The sequence below is a fragment of the Suncus etruscus genome, chromosome 4, assembly GCF_024139225.1.
Source record: "Suncus etruscus isolate mSunEtr1 chromosome 4, mSunEtr1.pri.cur, whole genome shotgun sequence".
NCBI classification, from domain to species: domain Eukaryota; kingdom Metazoa; phylum Chordata; class Mammalia; order Eulipotyphla; family Soricidae; genus Suncus; species Suncus etruscus.
The window spans coordinates 120,782,726-120,802,289 of record NC_064851.1 but is presented as its reverse complement, the minus strand read 5'-3'; the positions used below and the strand labels follow the sequence as shown (position 1 = coordinate 120,802,289).

The 19,564-nt window shown below is 32.0% G+C and overlaps 1 protein-coding gene across 1 annotated transcript in view; it reads right to left on the bottom strand.

Moving 5' to 3' along the window:
• Nucleotides 1–669: 669 nt before the first annotated feature.
• SPOCK3 (SPARC (osteonectin), cwcv and kazal like domains proteoglycan 3) overlaps nucleotides 670–19,564 on the bottom strand; it is a 267,952-nt gene continuing 249,057 nt past the window's right edge. Inside the window, exons 7-10 of the mRNA XM_049772678.1 lie at nucleotides 9,354–9,575; nucleotides 6,596–6,658; nucleotides 3,654–3,791; nucleotides 670–2,353 (exon numbers count right to left, since the gene is read on the bottom strand). Of these exons, the coding sequence (XP_049628635.1) occupies nucleotides 2,184–2,353; nucleotides 3,654–3,791; nucleotides 6,596–6,658; nucleotides 9,354–9,575 (593 nt within the window). The 3' untranslated portion in view covers nucleotides 670–2,183. The remainder of the gene's footprint in view (nucleotides 2,354–3,653; nucleotides 3,792–6,595; nucleotides 6,659–9,353; nucleotides 9,576–19,564) is intronic.

The window sequence follows — 19,564 nt, the reverse complement described above, 5'->3', positions numbered from 1 at the left end:
TTATTTTGTTTACTACCAAATAGATGTGGTAAGATTATTGTCTGGGTTGTACTAGATAGTTATTATTTATTTTTCAAGTAAATAAGCATAGAATCAAAGTATTCAAATTACATTAAATAATAGATGCACAAAATATATCACAAATAAATTTATCTACACACAGAAATATACAAATACATATTAATTATGTAAAAAGTTTAATATACATATTTCAAATTTTATATTTTATGTGATTTTTTTAGTACCTCAAAGAATACTTCTGTCTTAAAAATGTTTAAGTTTACCAATTCCATGTTTGATACTTCAAATTTTCTTGCTATCATCTATTTAGAGTTTGCTTTTTCTTTCTAATCTACCTTTAACTTATACTTTGTGGTTTATGTATATTTTTAAAGATTAAGCAATCACTCTTCAAAAATTGAAATTTTTCAAATAAGTGAAATATGATAGCAAAGAATGGGTTATAAAACATCATCCTCCAAAATTATCTTATTTGTAATTTCATGGCAAGCACAATCTATAAAGCAAGAATTATGAAGCTATTAAAATGAAGTATGATGAAGTATGGAGAAAACTTTTCTAATTTCTTTGTTGTATAGTCACTTTAAAAATCACAAATATTGATCGAGAACACTATATAACTCAGAAAATTATTATAGTACAATTAAATTTGGTTACAAGATTCTTTATTTTGTAAACTATACATAAACAGTAAAAAAGAAAATGCATTTACTTTAAGTATTACATAAAGTCAACAATAAAATTTCATTTTTTAGTGTATATAAATCAAATGGAAAGATTTTACCAGTTTACGTTCAATGAACTGAATATTGGGAAACCAGTTAACTTGCTGTATAAGATGCCAAAGTGTAACATTCAACAGATTTTTCCATTTAGATTATGGGCACAAAATCAGAGGTCTGATATACTTAAAAATGACGATGTGCCAAAAAGTTTACTCAATTAACATGCTAACTTAAATATAGCAACTAACAGAATTTTACAGTTAAATTTTAAATGCTATTCTACACAGTAATCATAAACAAGTCCACATGGCAATTGTGTAACAATAGAAAAAGAAAAGAAATAAACATATTCCATTTTCTTCATTCCAGCAGCAGTACCTTTACTGGCATTAATTTGTTAATTAGGTGTGCTTATATATTGCCTAATATTCTATATTGGTATGCATGCTAAACCTTCCTATTTCTATTTTGCAAGGCACCATAACAATACGTTCTCTAAATTTTGACACTAAAAATGAAAATGGCAGAATTCTAAGATTAAATGCAAATTTTTAAATCTAAAATAGGAAATAAAATAAGGTTTAGGACTTACAAATTTGACACTGGGTCAAGGACAAATTTTTGTGAAAATATTTTAATGAGTCTTTAGCATTTTTTTCTTATTTAAACTTGCACCCTAAGTTGCTGGTCAGAAAGAGAAAAAAGTGACCTACAAAGGTAAAGAAAACATGCAATTAAGAATATAAAGGAATTGTACATGGGACTGACATCCAATTTAAAATGAAAATTAAAATGAAAAAGTTCAACTAACTTTTCAGCTTTCAGAAACCATGGTCTTACCATTTAAAAGATAGTTACCATAAAATTTCCTATAATACTCAGGATGATTTAATAACTAAAACATGATTATTAATGTAAAATAATACAGGAATTTATAATTGTCGTTTGTTTTCCTTACCCTGTGGAATCCCCTCAGTTTCCATGAACTCACTGTATGTTTGGCAAGATACTACTTTGGGACTATAATTAAAATCATGCATTTGGGACATTTCTAAGAAGTCAATGTAAATTTAACTTGGACTTTCTCTCAGTAAATCAATACAAATGACCTTAAGCACATTTTGTTTTATCTGTGGGAAATTTATATATTCTGTACTTATGAAAACATATCTATCTCAGTGGCTCTTCATTATTTGCTTCAGTCTTGCTTGCTAGATTTCACATGTTATTTCTTTTATCCTAAGGCATATAAAAACTTAAAGTATATGATTCTTATTTAAACAGAGTTCTATTACTTTAGTTGCAGTATTTGAAATAATTATACAAAATATACGTGAGGTTTAGAATTATTTTGTTTTGGGACAGAAGATAATTGTCAATAGGCTATCACTCTGCAAATAATAGAAAGTATAATTTATTAATCTCAGCTCTCAATAATCAAATATATCCATCATGGTCATCATCATCATCATCATCATCCCCTTCATCTTCATCATCATCCTCAATTTCATCTTCATCATTCATAATCTCATCTTCATCATCTTCATCATCAGTCCATTCATGAAAGTCTCCACTTGCGAAATCTCCAGACATTTCTATTTCAATAGCTTAGAAAAGAAGCAAATATTAATGTTACTTTATGGAATCATGAATAATTCCTGAAGAATTGAAGAAAATAGTTGAAAATAAATATAATTTTAATGTTGTCTATTAGTTAACAAAGATAAAGAAAAATCCGTCTCTATCATACATGACATTTCAAGAGATAAAAGGCGCAATCCTTATTGGCAGCTTATATATAAAAATTCCAGCTCAGTAATATTGCTCTTAGTCCAACATTTATAGAAGTCTACATATTGAATTTTTAGAGAGATATGTTTTTCTTTTCCTCGTAGAGTGGTAGATGAAATAATTATGTTCTAAAGATTTTTGTTTCTAATCCCCAAATATGTAAATGAATGATCTTCTATGGCAAATGGAATTTTGTAGATGTGATAAAATTAAATACCTTGAGATAGAGATATTTTTTCTGGGTTATTTGAGTGGATCTAGCTGATCATCTGTGTCTTTAAGATCTAATTAACCATTGCCTGATAGTCTCAGATATATGTGACCACAGAACAACTACAGTGTGGCTAACTTTGAAATAGAAGGCATGTGATCATGAGCTAAACAGCTGTGGGCTAAAAACTGTGGTTCTTGTAGTAAAAAAGCAAGTAAAAAGTCACTAGTGGTTGGATAAGATCTAAGAATACCCTTCTCTAAGCCTCCAGAAGACACACAGTTCTGCCAACTACCTAACAGTTTTATGCAAGGAGACCTGTGATGAAGTCTGACATTTTAGAGCTCTCTAATCATATTCTATATAGTTTAAGACAGGGAATAAATTTGTGAGAAATTGTTTTGACAGCAATATAAAATTTACAGGGTTGACCAAATTGTCAGTATTTTTAAATATTCATTTAAGTATTGATACAGGGGCAATGTATGTATCTCAGTATAATTTTCAATTTCTTTATTATAAGAAGGTGCTCATTTTTATTATTTATCATTTATTTATTTCTCAACTCTCTATTAGTTTATAAATTGTATCAAGAAGACAAAATATGTTCTGAGAATTTTAGTGACCATGCACTATATTTTCATTTGGTAACTTATATTAGTTGAAACACATCCTAGTACATATATTTTTAAGAGTGCATGACTCTATGTCTGCATATGTGCAAATATATATATATATATATATAAGCAACACTAGTGATTACTGCATAGAAAAGTTACAGTTACAGAAAACATTCTTTTGCCAACTTCTCTAAAGGTATACAAGATGAAAAACCCATATAAAGTACAGAATCTTATAAACCAATTCAGTGAAGGAGAAATTATTGAACAAGTAGCCTTTCTTACCACAACTGGCAACACCATTTGTTCTGGAACCCATGACTTCATTTCCATATCTGTCAACACACCAGCACTGCCCCACACTAGCATGGCATTGTGTTGGCTTGTAATAACCATCTTCATCACAGAGGGGTATGTACTGTCCTGTAAAATGAAACACATACATCAGGAACGATGGCTTTATGGTCATTAATTATGCACTGAGCTACTCATGACACAATTATGGAGTGCTGAATCTACCTACAAGGAACACATGTTGAAAAAGACAGTCAGCCAGAACTGGTAGTATATTAGGAGCTTCCTACACTCCCTTTGTTAGGAAAATCTTTTTATTTCTCACTCATCAAAGGATACTGATATCAAAGGTACCATATAAAATTAAAATCTGATCATGAGTCCTGTCATCCATGTTATACCACAAATATCACGATCGCTCATGACTAAAACACTAATGTCCCAAGTTGTCATTTATATACTCTTACAGCTTACATCAAACTGTTTATGCCCTAATTCTTCACCACTTTATAGTTATCTCACCCAGAATCACTTTTTCATGGTAGGACTTGATTTAAATGTGATGCTGTAACTTAATGCCTTTGAAGTTGAAGGATTTCTAATATACATCTTAAATTGTGTTTATGTGATTTGTGTGTATGTGTGTGTTGGCCACAGTATGCTTTCAAGTAATGCACCATCATGCCATTTATATTGGGGAATTTTAGGTTCTTCTATCATTGATTGTTTATTAACTGCTCAAACTTTCAGTCTAGTGGAAGATAGACATTTGTTTTCAGATCTATGCTGTCCAATGTAGCAATAAGCTATTGATCATAATAAATTATGAATAAATTCAAATTCCATAATAAACTCTTCAACTATATAACTAACACTATTATATATAACTTGTTGGGAATTAGAAAAAAACTCAAATTCCTTAATAAACACTTTTTATTTTACTCAAAAACAAAAATACTCTAGTAATTTGGTAAAGAGAAAAAAATGAAAACACATGAAAAAATATAGCTCATGTAATTTTGCAACCACATGAAACAGTGATCTCATTTTTAAACTTCAAAGCTCATATAAGCATTTTTATAAAAATTTATAATATACCTAAGTATTACTCATTCTATGAGGTAGACAGAATATGTCTAACAAGGAAACCTTAAGATCATCTACAGATTTAAGATCAGAAAATAATATTGAAATTTCAACTTTTCTTATCTTTACCTACTAAAAGGATTACATGATTTGATATATTTGATGTGAAAAATTATGATGTAAAGTGATTGTGAACATTTTATTGACATACTGTATATTAGTTTTCTTCCTAAGTGAAAGTGAACGCTATTCAAAATTATGCTACCACTGCATATATCATCCTAGCCTGATGTATAATAGCAAAAGGAGGTACTTTTTTTCTCTATAATAAATAACTTTCCACTTATGTGACTGTACCCTATCCTATTTGAGAGCAATATCACAGGCACTAAGTATTCCTTAACAATAACTTTCATTTATGTAAGAAAAATAAAGGTCTACTCTCCCAAACAGGATCTAAATATGCTGTTAGTTTTGTAAATTCATATATTCAAAATTTCAATATTAATAGCTTTTGTTTTTGTTTTTGTTTTATTTGTTTTTGGGCCACACCCAGTGAAAATCAGAGGTTACTCCTGGCTATGTGCTCAGAAATTGCTCCTGGCTTGGGAGATCATATGGGATGCCAGGGTATTGAACCGCATCCATCCTAGGTTAGTGCATGCAAGGCAAATGCCCTACCGCTTGCACCACTGCTCTGGTCCCATAGTTTTTGTTATTAATGGCAAAGATATGATTTAATTTCATTGACCTTCTTATTGTAAATGTCTGAAAATTTACTTATGGAAGCAAACCAAGCTATTTATGAGTATAACATTTTCCATTTATGAGATAAAATATAGCAATCATCTTAAAATAGCTTTGAAGAAAAGATAAAACATTATATTCATAATTAATTTCACTTAAATGTTTACTTAAATTATTCTCTATAACTTTATATTTTAATATGAAAAATCTCCAATTATCACTATTATAGCATATTCACTTATAGTCAAGCTATATTATATGTATATAATATAATACAATAATATAGTATATTATAGAAACACTGTAAAATTAGGTGCTACTAAATACACAGAGCATTAATGTGGAAGCAAACATAACCCACTGTATATGTTGTACTGAATCTTGACCCTAATATATATGATATCAGTGAAAAAACTGACAAGATCTAAATAATTTACATCTTGTTTATAGTATTATAAATATATTAATATTTTTATTTGATAAACATATTGGCCTATTTGATACATGGCAAAGTATTTGTTAGTTTTTAACAGAAATTATTCCAAAAAGTTTATTTAAAACTATATTTTTAAGAGTATAATCAGATAAAAAATAACTTACAGTCATTCTATTAGATAAAGGTATTTAATAAATCAGAATGATCTACTTATATATCTAAGACATGCATTCTCTGAATAAACTAAATTAGCAAAAACTGATGATGAAAAACTAAATATATTGCTAAAATAATTTCTCTGAAGTTCTCAGAATAGATGTCTCTCTAATTTTCACTATCACTAGTTAGATGTAATCTTGAATTGTTATCTATAAAAATTAGAGCTAAAGTTTCTGCTGAAGCTGTAACTTTAATATTGTTTAAATCCATTTTTACTTAATAACTTTCAAAATTAACATTAGAGCAGCATAATAAAAAGGTATAATATCTTTCAATAGGTAAGATAATAAAAGCAAGTTTAATGACCTTCAAAAACTTCATAAATTCTGCTGCTGAAATTTAGTGCAGTCTATCTTTGTTGGATTAATATTGATTTTATGTTTCTGTTTCCCTGGGGTTATTTATGTAAGCAATAAAGACTTCAAAAGAATGATCTATTACTCACCTAGGAGTTTCTTTACCCCTTGCCGCTTCTGGAGATTGCTGAGCTCCGTCTGGCAAGGAGGATCTGCAATGACATTAAAATGTTACTTCAAGTATTGTTGTTAAACAAAGAAAGTGTAATAACTGGGTTTTAGAGACTTGGGTTTTCAGCCTTGAGAAGACAGATATTAGATATTATTATTTGGTTAACTTCTAGAAATCTATATAAATAGCCCTAAGAAATCAAGTGATGCTTTCCTAAAAAATGATTACAGCAACATGTTCATGATTTTCCTCAGTGAATAAATTGCGTAGGGAAAAAATTGAACAATAATTTAGTACTGGAGAGTAAACATATGATCTTCTGGTCCACAAATGAATAGATTATATCTAAAAGTCATTGAAAACAACTTTTGTAAAAAGCAAATGCATTTTTAAAGTGATATCATCAATGATATTCATACACTATTTCCCCCCACCTTGGAAAATTACAACTCTTTAAAATTTTATACTTTAAAGTCAACTTTTTTTTTACTTTTAAAATTGGATGTAATTTTACATTTTTCAAATGTCTCATAAACATACTTCTAGTATCTTCTGGTGCCGTAGAACAGTAAGTAATTATTTTGACACCAAACTAACTTCTATTTTGCTATCTCTGCTCAATAAAATTACTCAAATTTCCTTTGTTATTTGCTTAAAATAAATTTGAGAAGTTTTTCTAATCAATTAAATTAACAGAAAAGTATTTTCTATGAGATTACACACTTGAAAAAATGTTAAAGTCAAATCAAGTTATTATCATTTTTTTTGCAACATCTGGCACCACTTAGAAGTTACTCCTGGTGCTGCTCTTAGAAACTACTTCTGGCAGGCTCAGGGGACTATATAGGATGCTGAGTATTGAACTTGGTTGGCTACTTGCAAGGCAAATGCCCTAACCACTGTTCTATTGCTCCAGCCCAATAATTAAAATTTTAATTTAAAATTCAATTTCTCAATGAACTAATTCAATAAGTCAGCTATTCTGACACAGGTTTTGAAACATTTTCTAGTATATTAAAACAATTAGCTTAATTAGCCAAACTCTCCAAAGCTTTGAGGAAAGCATATAAATTCTTAACTAGCTTGAGTATCATTTATGAAATTATTTCAGCATGTATTAAGTGATCTCAGAGATCTGCTTTGTGTGAATAAAGACTATATTTATAAAACAAAAAGATGCTCAGTGCCTAAAATGCAAAGAAAATATTTCTTGGGGTCCTTGAGTTTTACAAATTCATCTAATACTACTCAAAATCTAAGAATATACAAGTTGAAATTATTTCTGCAAAAGAAGCAACAGATTATTTTGTAATGTTTCTAAATGTTCCTCTATACACAAGCATGTTGTTCATAATCAGTAAAAACGTTTAGGAGTTAAACTGTTTTAAACTTAAATAAGTAAGCACCAGAATAAAGATTGCCTTTTTGTTTATCACTATGTGTAACTTTTCCTTTTCATCTGCATTGTCATCTTTACATTTTTTGAATGAAACTACATCTCGGACTGCTCATTGCTTTGTGCTCAGGTATCATGCCAGATGGGACTCAGAGACTCAATGGTACTGAAATTGGGTTGACCTCATGCAAGCCAAATGTCCCAAGGGGTGAACTATAATTTTGACCAAGACTGCATTTTTGGAGGAGGGTACCATTTCAGAGATGCTCAGAGCCTACTCCTTACTCTGGGCTGAGGGATCATTTCTGTCTAGATTTAGAGAAAGTGTCGGATGCCTGGGAGAGAATCTCAGTCAGCTGCATGCAAACTCTTCAAACCCTGATACTGACTCACCACTGATAATTTCATAAATAATTATTTTACACCTAATTAAAACTTTTAAAATATAAGAAAAGGTAATGAAGTAGTAAAATTCTCTAAACACTGTGAAGTATTCCCATATATAACATTAAGAATCATTAATATTGATTAAAGTAGCCTGGTCATTCTCTTAACTTTGAAGAATGTTAAAAACACTGTGACAAGGCTAGAACATTACTCTAGACAAACTTCCAGTTAGTTTCTTTATGCTAGCATTAAACTTACACCATCTTTTTCTTCAGTCTAACAAACATTATCATTTAAGATCTATTTATCTACATATTTAATTTTAATTATTATTTAATTATGGAAGAAAAGCTCCATTTCTTACATATACAATTCCTAATAAAGATATTTGCATAAGAATTCACCTCATTCCATCTTTCAAGGTCACCTTACCTCTTCTGGAGAAATAAGATTTCCTTGTTAGTGAATTTTTATAAGCCAAGTTATCTTGAAAAATTTGAAAGACAAAGGCATTTTAAAATCAAATGAGTGAAAAATAACTATGGTAAATTCTGCAGTTCATTCGGCTCATTTAATCAGATCACAACAGAAAAGAACATTAAAACTCCACAGTATAGTGATAAAAAAAAAACATTTATTTTATACCAGAGGCAAAGCTGAAAGCAAATTAAATTTAATGATTTGTTTTAATACCTATGTTCTCATATCTCTATGTGCTTCTTGATAGTTTATATTAAAATATAATGAAGTGCATTAATATAAAATATTAATTTGTATTTTATACTTCTTTAGCATGTTGTATTTGTACGAAAAATTATATTGTTCAGCATGCTTCTAATTTTTTATAGAACACTAATTAGAAAAATATCTATTAGAATTAATAGTGTACATTTTTAATCATAAAGGGATAGATAAAATTTGGAACCCAGATTAAAAGGTACCATTGTTTTACCTTGCTGTCTCTGAAAGCAGTAGCACCATTCATTGTTTGATATCAAACTGTCCTTGTATGTGTCACAAGAATTGAAGAATGCTTTAGTACACTGTTCATTCTTATCAAGGTAAATACTTCCAAGTTCTGATTGGTCCAGTAGCAAATCATAGTTTGTATCAAGTCTGTTAAACATCCAACCAAGAGAATCCTTGCAAATTGGCAAAATACTGGTATCAAATCCTAAAAGCAAAGACAGAAGATATTTAGTACACTTCCAAAATGTGAGCAAAATAAGTAACATAAAAGCTATTTCTTCTAGTGCTACTATTCAATTATCACAAGTATTGGTTTAATTCATCTTTGATAATTTATTTCCCAGAACAAGAAAAAAAGTAGTAAGTACTTTTGTGGACAACTGTGAGAATCATTAAACTTGAAAACAAATCATCTGGTATAATAATCCATTCAATCTATGTGGTTTACTATTCTTTTCAGATTATTTTTAGGCTTCAGAATAAATGCTATTGCATAAAATTTTTAGTATATTATATAAGTATTACTCAGTAACAATAATCTATTAATGGATGCATCTTTGATAATGTTTTATAATAAAACAATCTTTATGCTACCTAAAAGAAAAGAAATAGTGATTTTATGCTAGTAGAATTAAATATTAAAAAAGAAGTCCTACAAGGGTAGCCTAATAATCAAACAGGAAAGGGGAAAAATAATATTATTTTGAATTTAAAATCTTCCACATTTTTAATATGATTCTCTTAGAGCCAAAGCACAAAATTAATTTAGCAAAATTGTGCTTACTTTGGATTTTTTTCAGTATGTCTACTATTCAGTGAGATAAAGAGTTCATGGACTAGGTTATCATAGAGTCACTATATATAAAACACCATGTTTTATAAAATACATTATATATACATATATAAATATATATATTTTTTTTATTTGGGGCCACACTCTGTGATGCTCAGGGGTTACTCTTGGCTACACGCTCAGAATTAGTTCCTGGCTTGTGGGACCATATAGGATGCCAAGAGATCGAACTGCGGTCCATCCTAGGCTATCTCTCCAGCCCCTAAAATACATTATATATTATAGTTGTATATATGATTGCTTTTATATCTAGGAAGCTGAGGAAACAGGAATCCTCCCAAACATTATCTATCAGGCAAATATAACCCTAGTACCAAAACCAGAAATCTCCCAAAAGGAAAACTCTAGAATTATAGCCGTGATAAACTTAGACGTAAAGATCCTCAACAAAATACTAACAGCCAAATCTAACAATACTTCAGAAAAACCATTCACCATGACAGAGTAGGATTCATTCTGGGGGTTCATATATGGTGGAACATATATGTCAAGCAACACAATATACCCCATTAGTACAAAAGACAATAGAAATGATATGACCATAACAATAAAGAGAAAGTATTCAACAAGACACAACACTTTATTGTTGAAGTAGCAGGCTATACAATCTTTGTGCAGAAATATCCAATATTTTTAAAATATGTACATAACAAAATGGGGAGAGAGAAATTTACAAAATGATCCATTTATATTTTTCCTTAGCAAATCAAGTACTTAAGAATCAACAAACGAGAAGAGAGTTGGATTGAAGAGATGGTACAGTCGGTAGGCCACTGAACTTGCACATGGTGAACCAAGGTTTGAGCCCTAATATTTCAGATAGTTTCTTGACCTGCCAGGATTGATTCTCAGTGCAGAGACAGGAATCATTGGGTGTGTCTCCCAAATAAACAAACAAGCCAAAATCCAAACCAAAACCAAACAAAAATGATTACTAAAGCCAGAGACAGAAAGTAAGGTGCCTGAACAGGTCAACTAGAATTTTCTGGGTTTCTCAAGCCTTACAGGGAATGATCCCTGACAAAAGACCCAGGAGAAAGCACCAAGAACCATGGACAGTGGCCCCAAAAGAAAGAAACAAGAACAGTTAGTAAACATATACAGATAAAACTACAGGTTGATTCTGAATGAAAAAGAAGAGGACATGAACAAATGGAAATATGTTTTTTGTTCAGGGATGGACGGGATACTAATACTGCCAAATAGTTATCTTTTTTTTTCTTTTTATTTAAGCACCATGATTACAAACATATTTATAGTGGGCTACAGTCACAAACAGAATATCCCCCTTCACCAGAGTAGCATTGCCTCCCTCCCAAGACCCCCCTTCCCAATCTTCCCCTTTCCATCCCCTGTCTGTATTCGAGACAAGCATTCTACTACAGTTATTTGTTTTTAAGTTTAGTAAACTGGTTTTTTATTATATAAGTGTTAAAAAATACAAGAGTAAAGGTATGGCAGTGGCAATCTGTTGTTTGCATAGGCCCAGAAAAATATGGGGAAAACGGAAAAAAATTCCTTGGCCTGATTATCAAGAGGCCTCATCCCAGAAGTTTATTGGCATAAGACCAACTCTGAGTTCCAGGCATGCTAGTCTGTCCACGCCGACTTATTCTCCCAGATGCACCAACAATATCTTGTGGCACTGTTTCTCTTTTGCATAGGCACATTAAAATGGGCATATAATACAAATGCAAACAAGCTCTTATCTAATAGACATGGGAACACAAATTTTGTAATGCAGTTAGGCCTTATACCCTGAACATTGGCATAATGATTTGGCTTAGGCCTCAAAAGAATGGGCAGTACTCATACATCCCTGAACAATGGACACCATCTATGGAAACAACCAGGTCTATAATAGGATGCAAACCTTTACCAGGGAAGACCTACCACTGCTCAGGCTTTGACAAAGAGTGCTCTCAACACCCAAATGACTCAGCAACAACCTGCTTGCAGGGCAGATTGCTCCGCATCTAATGGTGTGCTGAAACTAGAGGATGCTCCATATCAACCTGACTTCGATGAAACAAATAGTTATCTTACCCAGAGCATTGTACAAATTCAATGCATTCTCTATAAAAATACTCATGCAATTTTTTTGTTTTCATAGTTTATTTTTTCAATGGGTTAAGTTACCCAATAAAATTAACTTAAATATACAGATAAAGTAAATTAGACAAGGCATAGAAATACACATTAATATAATGAGCCAAACTATTAATCATTATAATGATAAAAAACATTTAACATTCTTGAAGTCTGTATCAATTTCAAAAATTATTTAAATTTGGAAATGCAATAGAAAAATATACTTGATATTTGTATTTATTTTTTTACTTTTATTAATTTTTTATTTTTAATTATGAGAACAAAGATGCAAAGAAAGAGGACAAGGTAAAGTTACAGTGGAAGGACAATCACCCATAAACAGAATTCTCAGTAGACCCATTGCTGATATCTTAAATTTGAACTGTCAGCCAAAGAACATTAAGAAAAATAAAGCAGAAACCATGTACAATTACTTTGTCCTTCAAGTCCCCAGTTTGTAGTACATAATATTTCTTAGCAGCACACAAAACAACCTAAAGACATAAAACTTATATAACTCCTTAAACATTGAAGGCAAAGTACTTTATTACATTTCCATGAACATGCCTATTAGTTTAAGTTAACCTCAAACGTTTAAGTGGGTTGTTTTTCTAAAAGATTAGAGTCAAAGGAGTACAGTAAAAATGGTGTTAGAGTGGCAGTTATTGTTTGCATAGGCCCACCAAAATATGAGGGACACGGAAAGGAAAAGCCTTGGCCTAAATACAAGGAGACCCTACCCCTGAAGTTTCCTGGCATAAGACCAACTCTAGGCTCCAGGCAAACTAGTTTGTTCAATCCAGATCATTGTCTGTAGTGCCAATACACTTTTGTTTTTCACACAGACTCTGTTGTTGGTGTCATGTTTCTGTATTAAGGATTCTGGAATCTGCATATCCTATATTGCAGTCAGGATGGTGCAGAGCATCCTCTTGTTTCACCTCACACTTAATGGGCAATGCAGAGAACCCTGTGCTGTAGAGCGGGTCATTGTTGTTGTCAAGTCTTCTTAGTGCTAAGGGAAGTCTCTTTTGAGCAGGCCAATGTCAGAGCAGTGGTAGGGTCTTCCCTGGTAGAGGAATGCTTCCAGATGTTGTTATAAAAAACCTTGGATGTTTTGTAGATAGCTTCCCTGGTTCAGCGGTGAATGGAGGATGCCCATTCTTCTGAAACCTGTGCCTGGTCATTATATCAATGTTTAAGGTGTAAGGTCCCATTGCACTAGGAGATTTCTGTGTTCCAACCTCTATTAGATAAAAACTTATTTGTATGCATAGTATTTTCCCATTTTAACGTACCTATGCAAAGAAGGAACAATGCCACATGACATTATCGGCGCATATGGGGGCCATAAGAACAAGACCAACCATCTCAATGACATGGTTCAATCATAAGCATTAAATTAAGGGACTCTTCCACCAAAATTCCTTATTGAACAGCTCACAAAGAGAAGACAAGATAAAAAGTGGGTAGAATCGTCATGGTAAAAGAATATTTAGAAAGAGTTACAGCTGTTAAATAAAATACACACAAAATATTCAAAATACATATGTGTCCATTGTATGTCTTTTGAAATACTGGGGTTGTTAAATCCAATGCAAGACTTTGGTCTGTGATTAGGACTGTGTAGTACTGAAGTTAAAAAGGGTAAATGTGGGGTACTGATGGTTGGGGGTGAGAGAGTTAAGGAGTAATAATGAGCTTTGTAGGGGTGTGAAAAGGGCAGAATCTGTTGGGGTAGGAGATCAGTCTTGGTGCCTAACAAATTAAACAACTGAGGGTAAAGAGGGTTAATTAAGGGGAAGATAACGAATCTGCATTGGAAATGAGGGAGTAGAAGGGGCTTTGTGTGGAGGAGGGGAAATATATCAGATGGGTTAAATACATTGCATAGATCAATTGTTGATGAATTAGGCTTGGCAGTCAGAGAGGACCACTGTATAGGAAGAAACATCTACATATACACTGATTTTAGAATTAAAAATATTTTGAGAATTAAAAATATTTTTGGGTGTTGTTAAAAAGTATATATGTCGCTTCGGGCGCTGAAAATGAATAGTAGTAAGAAAAGAACTCCTGAATGGGGTCCAGTATGCATAGGGGAGGAATTTCATTCCCCCACCCTCCCCCCAGGGCCTGATTAACCAGGCTTGGCCCTGAAGGAGAGGGAGGGGTTGCTGGGGTATTTTATTAAACATCAAATCCTATCATTAATAGTACTGTAAACCAATGTACATGAAACTAAAATTAAATCATTTGTTTTGGTGATCATATAATACTATTCAAGAACTCTCAAATTCACCCAGTAGTATACACTACTCCAGATGTTTAAAATATATTGATTTATTTTTATGCTTACATAGATATCACCTCTATATACTTTTATTTATCTGTAGCCTTAAATCTGACTTTTTATTCTTTTTTTTTTTTTTTGGTTTGTGAGTCACACGCAGCATTGCTCAGTGGTCACTCCTGGCTCAATGCTCAGAAATTGCTCCTGGAAGGCTCAGGGGACCATATGGGGTGCCGGGATTCGAACCGCCAACCTTCTGCTTGCAAGAAGGTTGCCTTACCTCCATGCTATCTCTCCGGCTTCTGACATTTTATTCTTTTTTTTTTTTATTTAAACACCTTGATTACATACATGATTGTGTTTGGGTTTCAGTCATAAAAGGAACACCACCCATCACCAGTGCAACATTCCCATCACCCAAGTCCCAAATCTCCCTCCTCCCCACCCAACCCCCGCCTGTACTCTAAACAGGCTCTACATTTCCCTCATACATTCTCAATATTAGGACAGTTCAAAATGTAGTTATTTCTCTAACTAAACTCATCACTCTTTGTGATGAGCTTCCTGAGGTGAGCTGGAACTTCCAGCTCTTTTCTCTTTTGTGTCTGAAATTTATTATTGCAAGAATGTCTTTCATTTTTCTTAAAACCCATAGATGAGTGAGACCATTCTGCGTTTTTCTCTCTCTCTCTGACTTATTTCACTCAGCATAATAGATTCTGTGTACATCCATGTATAGGAAAATTTCATGACTTCATCTCTCTTGACAGCTGCATAATATTCCATTGTGGACTTTTTATTCTTATAATAAAAACTAATGGTTTCATTTCATTTAGTTCTAAATCTACTTTGTCTTGTATAATCATAGATAGTATTTTGATATGTATGTTAGACAAATGTTATCAGTGAGACCAAACTATATCCTTTTATTATAAGGAGGCATGTTTGTTTAATCCTACTATGGATTTTTCCTCTATAAGTAAAACAAAAATTGACCTGGATTTTTAAAAAAATATTATATTTATTTAAGCACTCTAATTACAAACATGTTTGTAGACCTGGATTTTTTATTTTGCTACTTGAAACCAAAGATAATTGTATCTAACAAGTTTAAAATTCATGTTTTCAATAGACAAAGTATTCTACTATAACTTGCAGGTTCCTAATTGTATTAAAATGGGGAATTATTTTCAAGCCCTCTGATTCCAAAATCAATCTTCCTCTCAATGTGAAGACAGCATGACTTGAGCAATGTCTTGGTGAGACATCAGAATGTATTCATTTACCCTGGGGGTTTAAGTAATGCTATCATTTTCTCTGATTAAGGAGATCATTTGTTGTGTAGAGAAGCAAAAACAAGATATTAACTTAATCTGGACCAGACTTTTAATCTGAGAATTTTGCATATGTTTCTAACATCTTAATACATTTGAGACTGGCAAAAACAAAGGAATTTTACGCTTATTAAACAAAGATAGATACAATTTAACCCACCAAAACAGTCATAAATCTATACACTTTGTTGCTATTTTTTCATTTTTAAGGATTTACAACTGAAATAAAATATATTATGATATTTATATGATACCATTCCATGCAATGTATTTAGTAGACAATGCCTCTAACAAATATTGTTATAGTATAATGATACTTTGATGAAAGGCTAGGGCTATAATTACATCATCTTATTATTACTAAAAATACATTTTAAGATTTCTGTTATACTCTGTCAACAAAGGAGACAAAGCATTATTTTATGGACTTAAATTGCTATAAAACTACAGCAAGCTTTACCATCTGCTTAATTTTTAAAGCAATTCTAACACTGCTGATCTCTTTTTTCAATTCAAAGCATTTAACATAAACACAGTTTCTAAGATTTAGGTAAACATAATATTTGGAAAACAATGTACAATCCTTTATGCAATGGCTATTATGATTTGTCATTTGCAATATTGTCTTACTCTTATTGTTTTTGACAACAAAAACTAAGTAACTAGAAGAACACCAATATATTTATTTATTTATTTATTTATTTTTATTTTTGGGACACACCTGGTGGTGCGCAAGAGTTGTTCCTGACTCTGCGCTCATAAGTCACTCCTGGAAGGCTCAGGGGACCATATGGGATGCCAGGATTTGAACCATGGTCCATCCTATGTAGAACACCATTTTACTATTTTTCACCACAATTGAAAATATTTTCTTAGAGTAGCAAAATATTTTAGTAGTGTAAAGTTTATAGCAGAGTTATATAGGTATAATATTTATCTTTTCATCATAAATAAATATTTTTAAAATCATAAAATACAAATCATATTCCAAAATAAAAATAGCAACAAGATTTATTGAAACTATACTAATTCTGCCCTGTAATAAGCTAAATTAAATTTCAAAAGTATTTTTCCAGATCTATCAATAATTAAAACTATATTTTTCTGCCAAATTTATGTTTTCAGTAAATCACTGTATAAATCTTAAAAACACCTTACCTTAACTTAAAGTTGTATATACTTGTTTCTTAATGTGTAGTTGAAATATATTTTACATTGTATATATTTTGGTTTATTAGTAAGTATATAGTAATTCGTGGCTATACCGGTTGTTTGGTCATGCATGGCTGTGCTCAGTACTTAATGATCCTATACTCATGAATCATTCTTGATATGCTCAGGGGAACATATGAGTTTCTGGTGATTAAATCCAGGTTAGGCATATATAATGCAAGTACTTTTCCCCATATAAATATCTCTTATGCCCAGCATACCAATTTTTAGCATATTTTATAAATTAAATATAATTAAAATAAAAAATATATAATTATACATTTTCTTTTTTATTAATATCTTCATTTAAACACCTTGATTACAAATATGATTGTAGTTGGGTTTCAGTCATGTAAAGAACACCCCCTTCACCAATGCAGCATTCCCACCACCAATGTCCCAAATCTCCCTCCTCCCCACCCCACCCCCGCCTGTACTCTAGACAGGCTTTCTACTTCTCCCATTCATTCACATTGTTATGCTAGTTCTCAGTGTAGTTATTTCTCTAACTGCACTCACTACTCCTTGTGGTGAGTTTCATGTTGTGAGCTGGACCTTCCAGTCCTCCTCTATTAGTCTCTGAGAATTATTGCAAAAAATGTCTTTTATTTTTCTTAAAACCCATAGACTAGTGAGACTATTCTGCCTCTATCTCTCCTTCTGACTTATTTCACTCAGCATAATAGATTCCATGTACATCCATGTATAGAAAAATTTCATCTCTCCTGATGGCTGCATAATATCCCATTGTGTAGCACAGTTTCTCTGGAAATCATCTGTTGAAGGGCATCTTGGTTGTTTCCAGAGTCTGGTTATTGTAAACAGCGCTTCAATGAATAAAGGTGTGAGGAAGGGATTTTTGCATTGTATTTTTATGTTTTAGAGTATATTCCTAGGAGTGGTACAGCTGGTCATATAGAAGCTGAATTTACAGCTTTTGGGGGGAATTTCTGATATTGTTTCCATAAAGGTTGGACTAGAAGGCATTCCCACCAGCAGTGAAAAAGAATTCCTTTCTCTCCACATCCCTGCCAACACTGCTTGTTCTCATTCTTTGTGATGTGTGCCAATCTCTGTGGCGTGAGATGGCACCTCATAGTTGTTTTCATTTGCATCTCCCTGATGATTAGTGATGTGGAGATTTTTTTCACTAGCCATTTGTCCATTTGCATTTTTTTAATCGAAGTCTGTTCATTTCTTCTCCCCATTTTTGATGGGATTAGATGTTTTATTGTTTCTTGTAAAGTTCTGTCAGTGCCTTGTATATTTTTGATTAATCCCTTATCTGATGGATATTGGGTGAGTTGTTTTTCCCACTCAGTGGCCCTTGTATCCTGGGCACTATTTCCTTTGAGTTGCAGAAGCTTCCCAGCTTAATATATTCCCATATGTTTATCTCTGCTTCCTCTTGTTTAGAGAGTGCTGTTTCCTCCTTAAAGATGCCTTTAATCTCAATGTCATGGAGTGTTTTACCGACATGTTCTATATACTTTATGGTTTCAGGTCTGATATCAAGGTCTTTAATCCATTTGGATTTTACCTTCATACATGGTGTTAACTGGGGGTCTAAGTTTGTTTTTTTTTTTTTTTTGGCAAATTTCTAAGCAGTTGTACAAACAGCACTTATTGAAGAAGCTTTCCTTGCTCCATTTAGTTTTCTTGCTCCCTTATAAAAAATTAGGTGATTGTATGTCTACGGAACATTCTCTGAGTACTTAAGCTTATTCCACTGATCTGAGGGTCTGTCTTTATTCCAATACCATGATGTTTTGATAACTATTGCTTTGTAATACAGTCTAAAATTGGGTACAGTAATGCCTCTCATATTCTGTTTCCCAAGAATTGCTTTAGCTAGTCGAGGGTGTTTATTGTTTCAAATAAATTTCAGAAGTGTTTGATCCACTTCTTTGAAGAATGTCATGGGTATCTTTAGAGGGATCACATTAAATCTGTACAATGCATTGGGGAGTATTGCCATTTTAATGATAATAATCCTGCCAATCTATGAGCAGGGTATGTGTTTCCATTTCCTCGTGTCCTCTCTTATTTATTGGAGAGGGATTTCATAATTTTCTTTTTATAGATACTTCACGTTTTTAGTCAAGTTTACTCCAAAATATTTGAGTTTGTGTGACACTAATGTGAATGTGTTTGTTTTCTTAATGTCCATTTATTCCCTATTATTATTGGTGTATAAAAAGGCCACTGATTTTTTGTGTTAATTTTGTAGCCTGCAACATTGTTATAGGAATCTATTGTTTCTAGTAACTTTTTGGTAGAGTTTTTAGGGTTTTCTAAGTATCATGTCATCAGCAAACAATGAGAGCTTGATTTCTTCCTTTCCTATCTGGATTCCCTTGATATCTTTTTCTTGCCTAACCACTATATAGCAAGCAATTCCAGTACTGTGT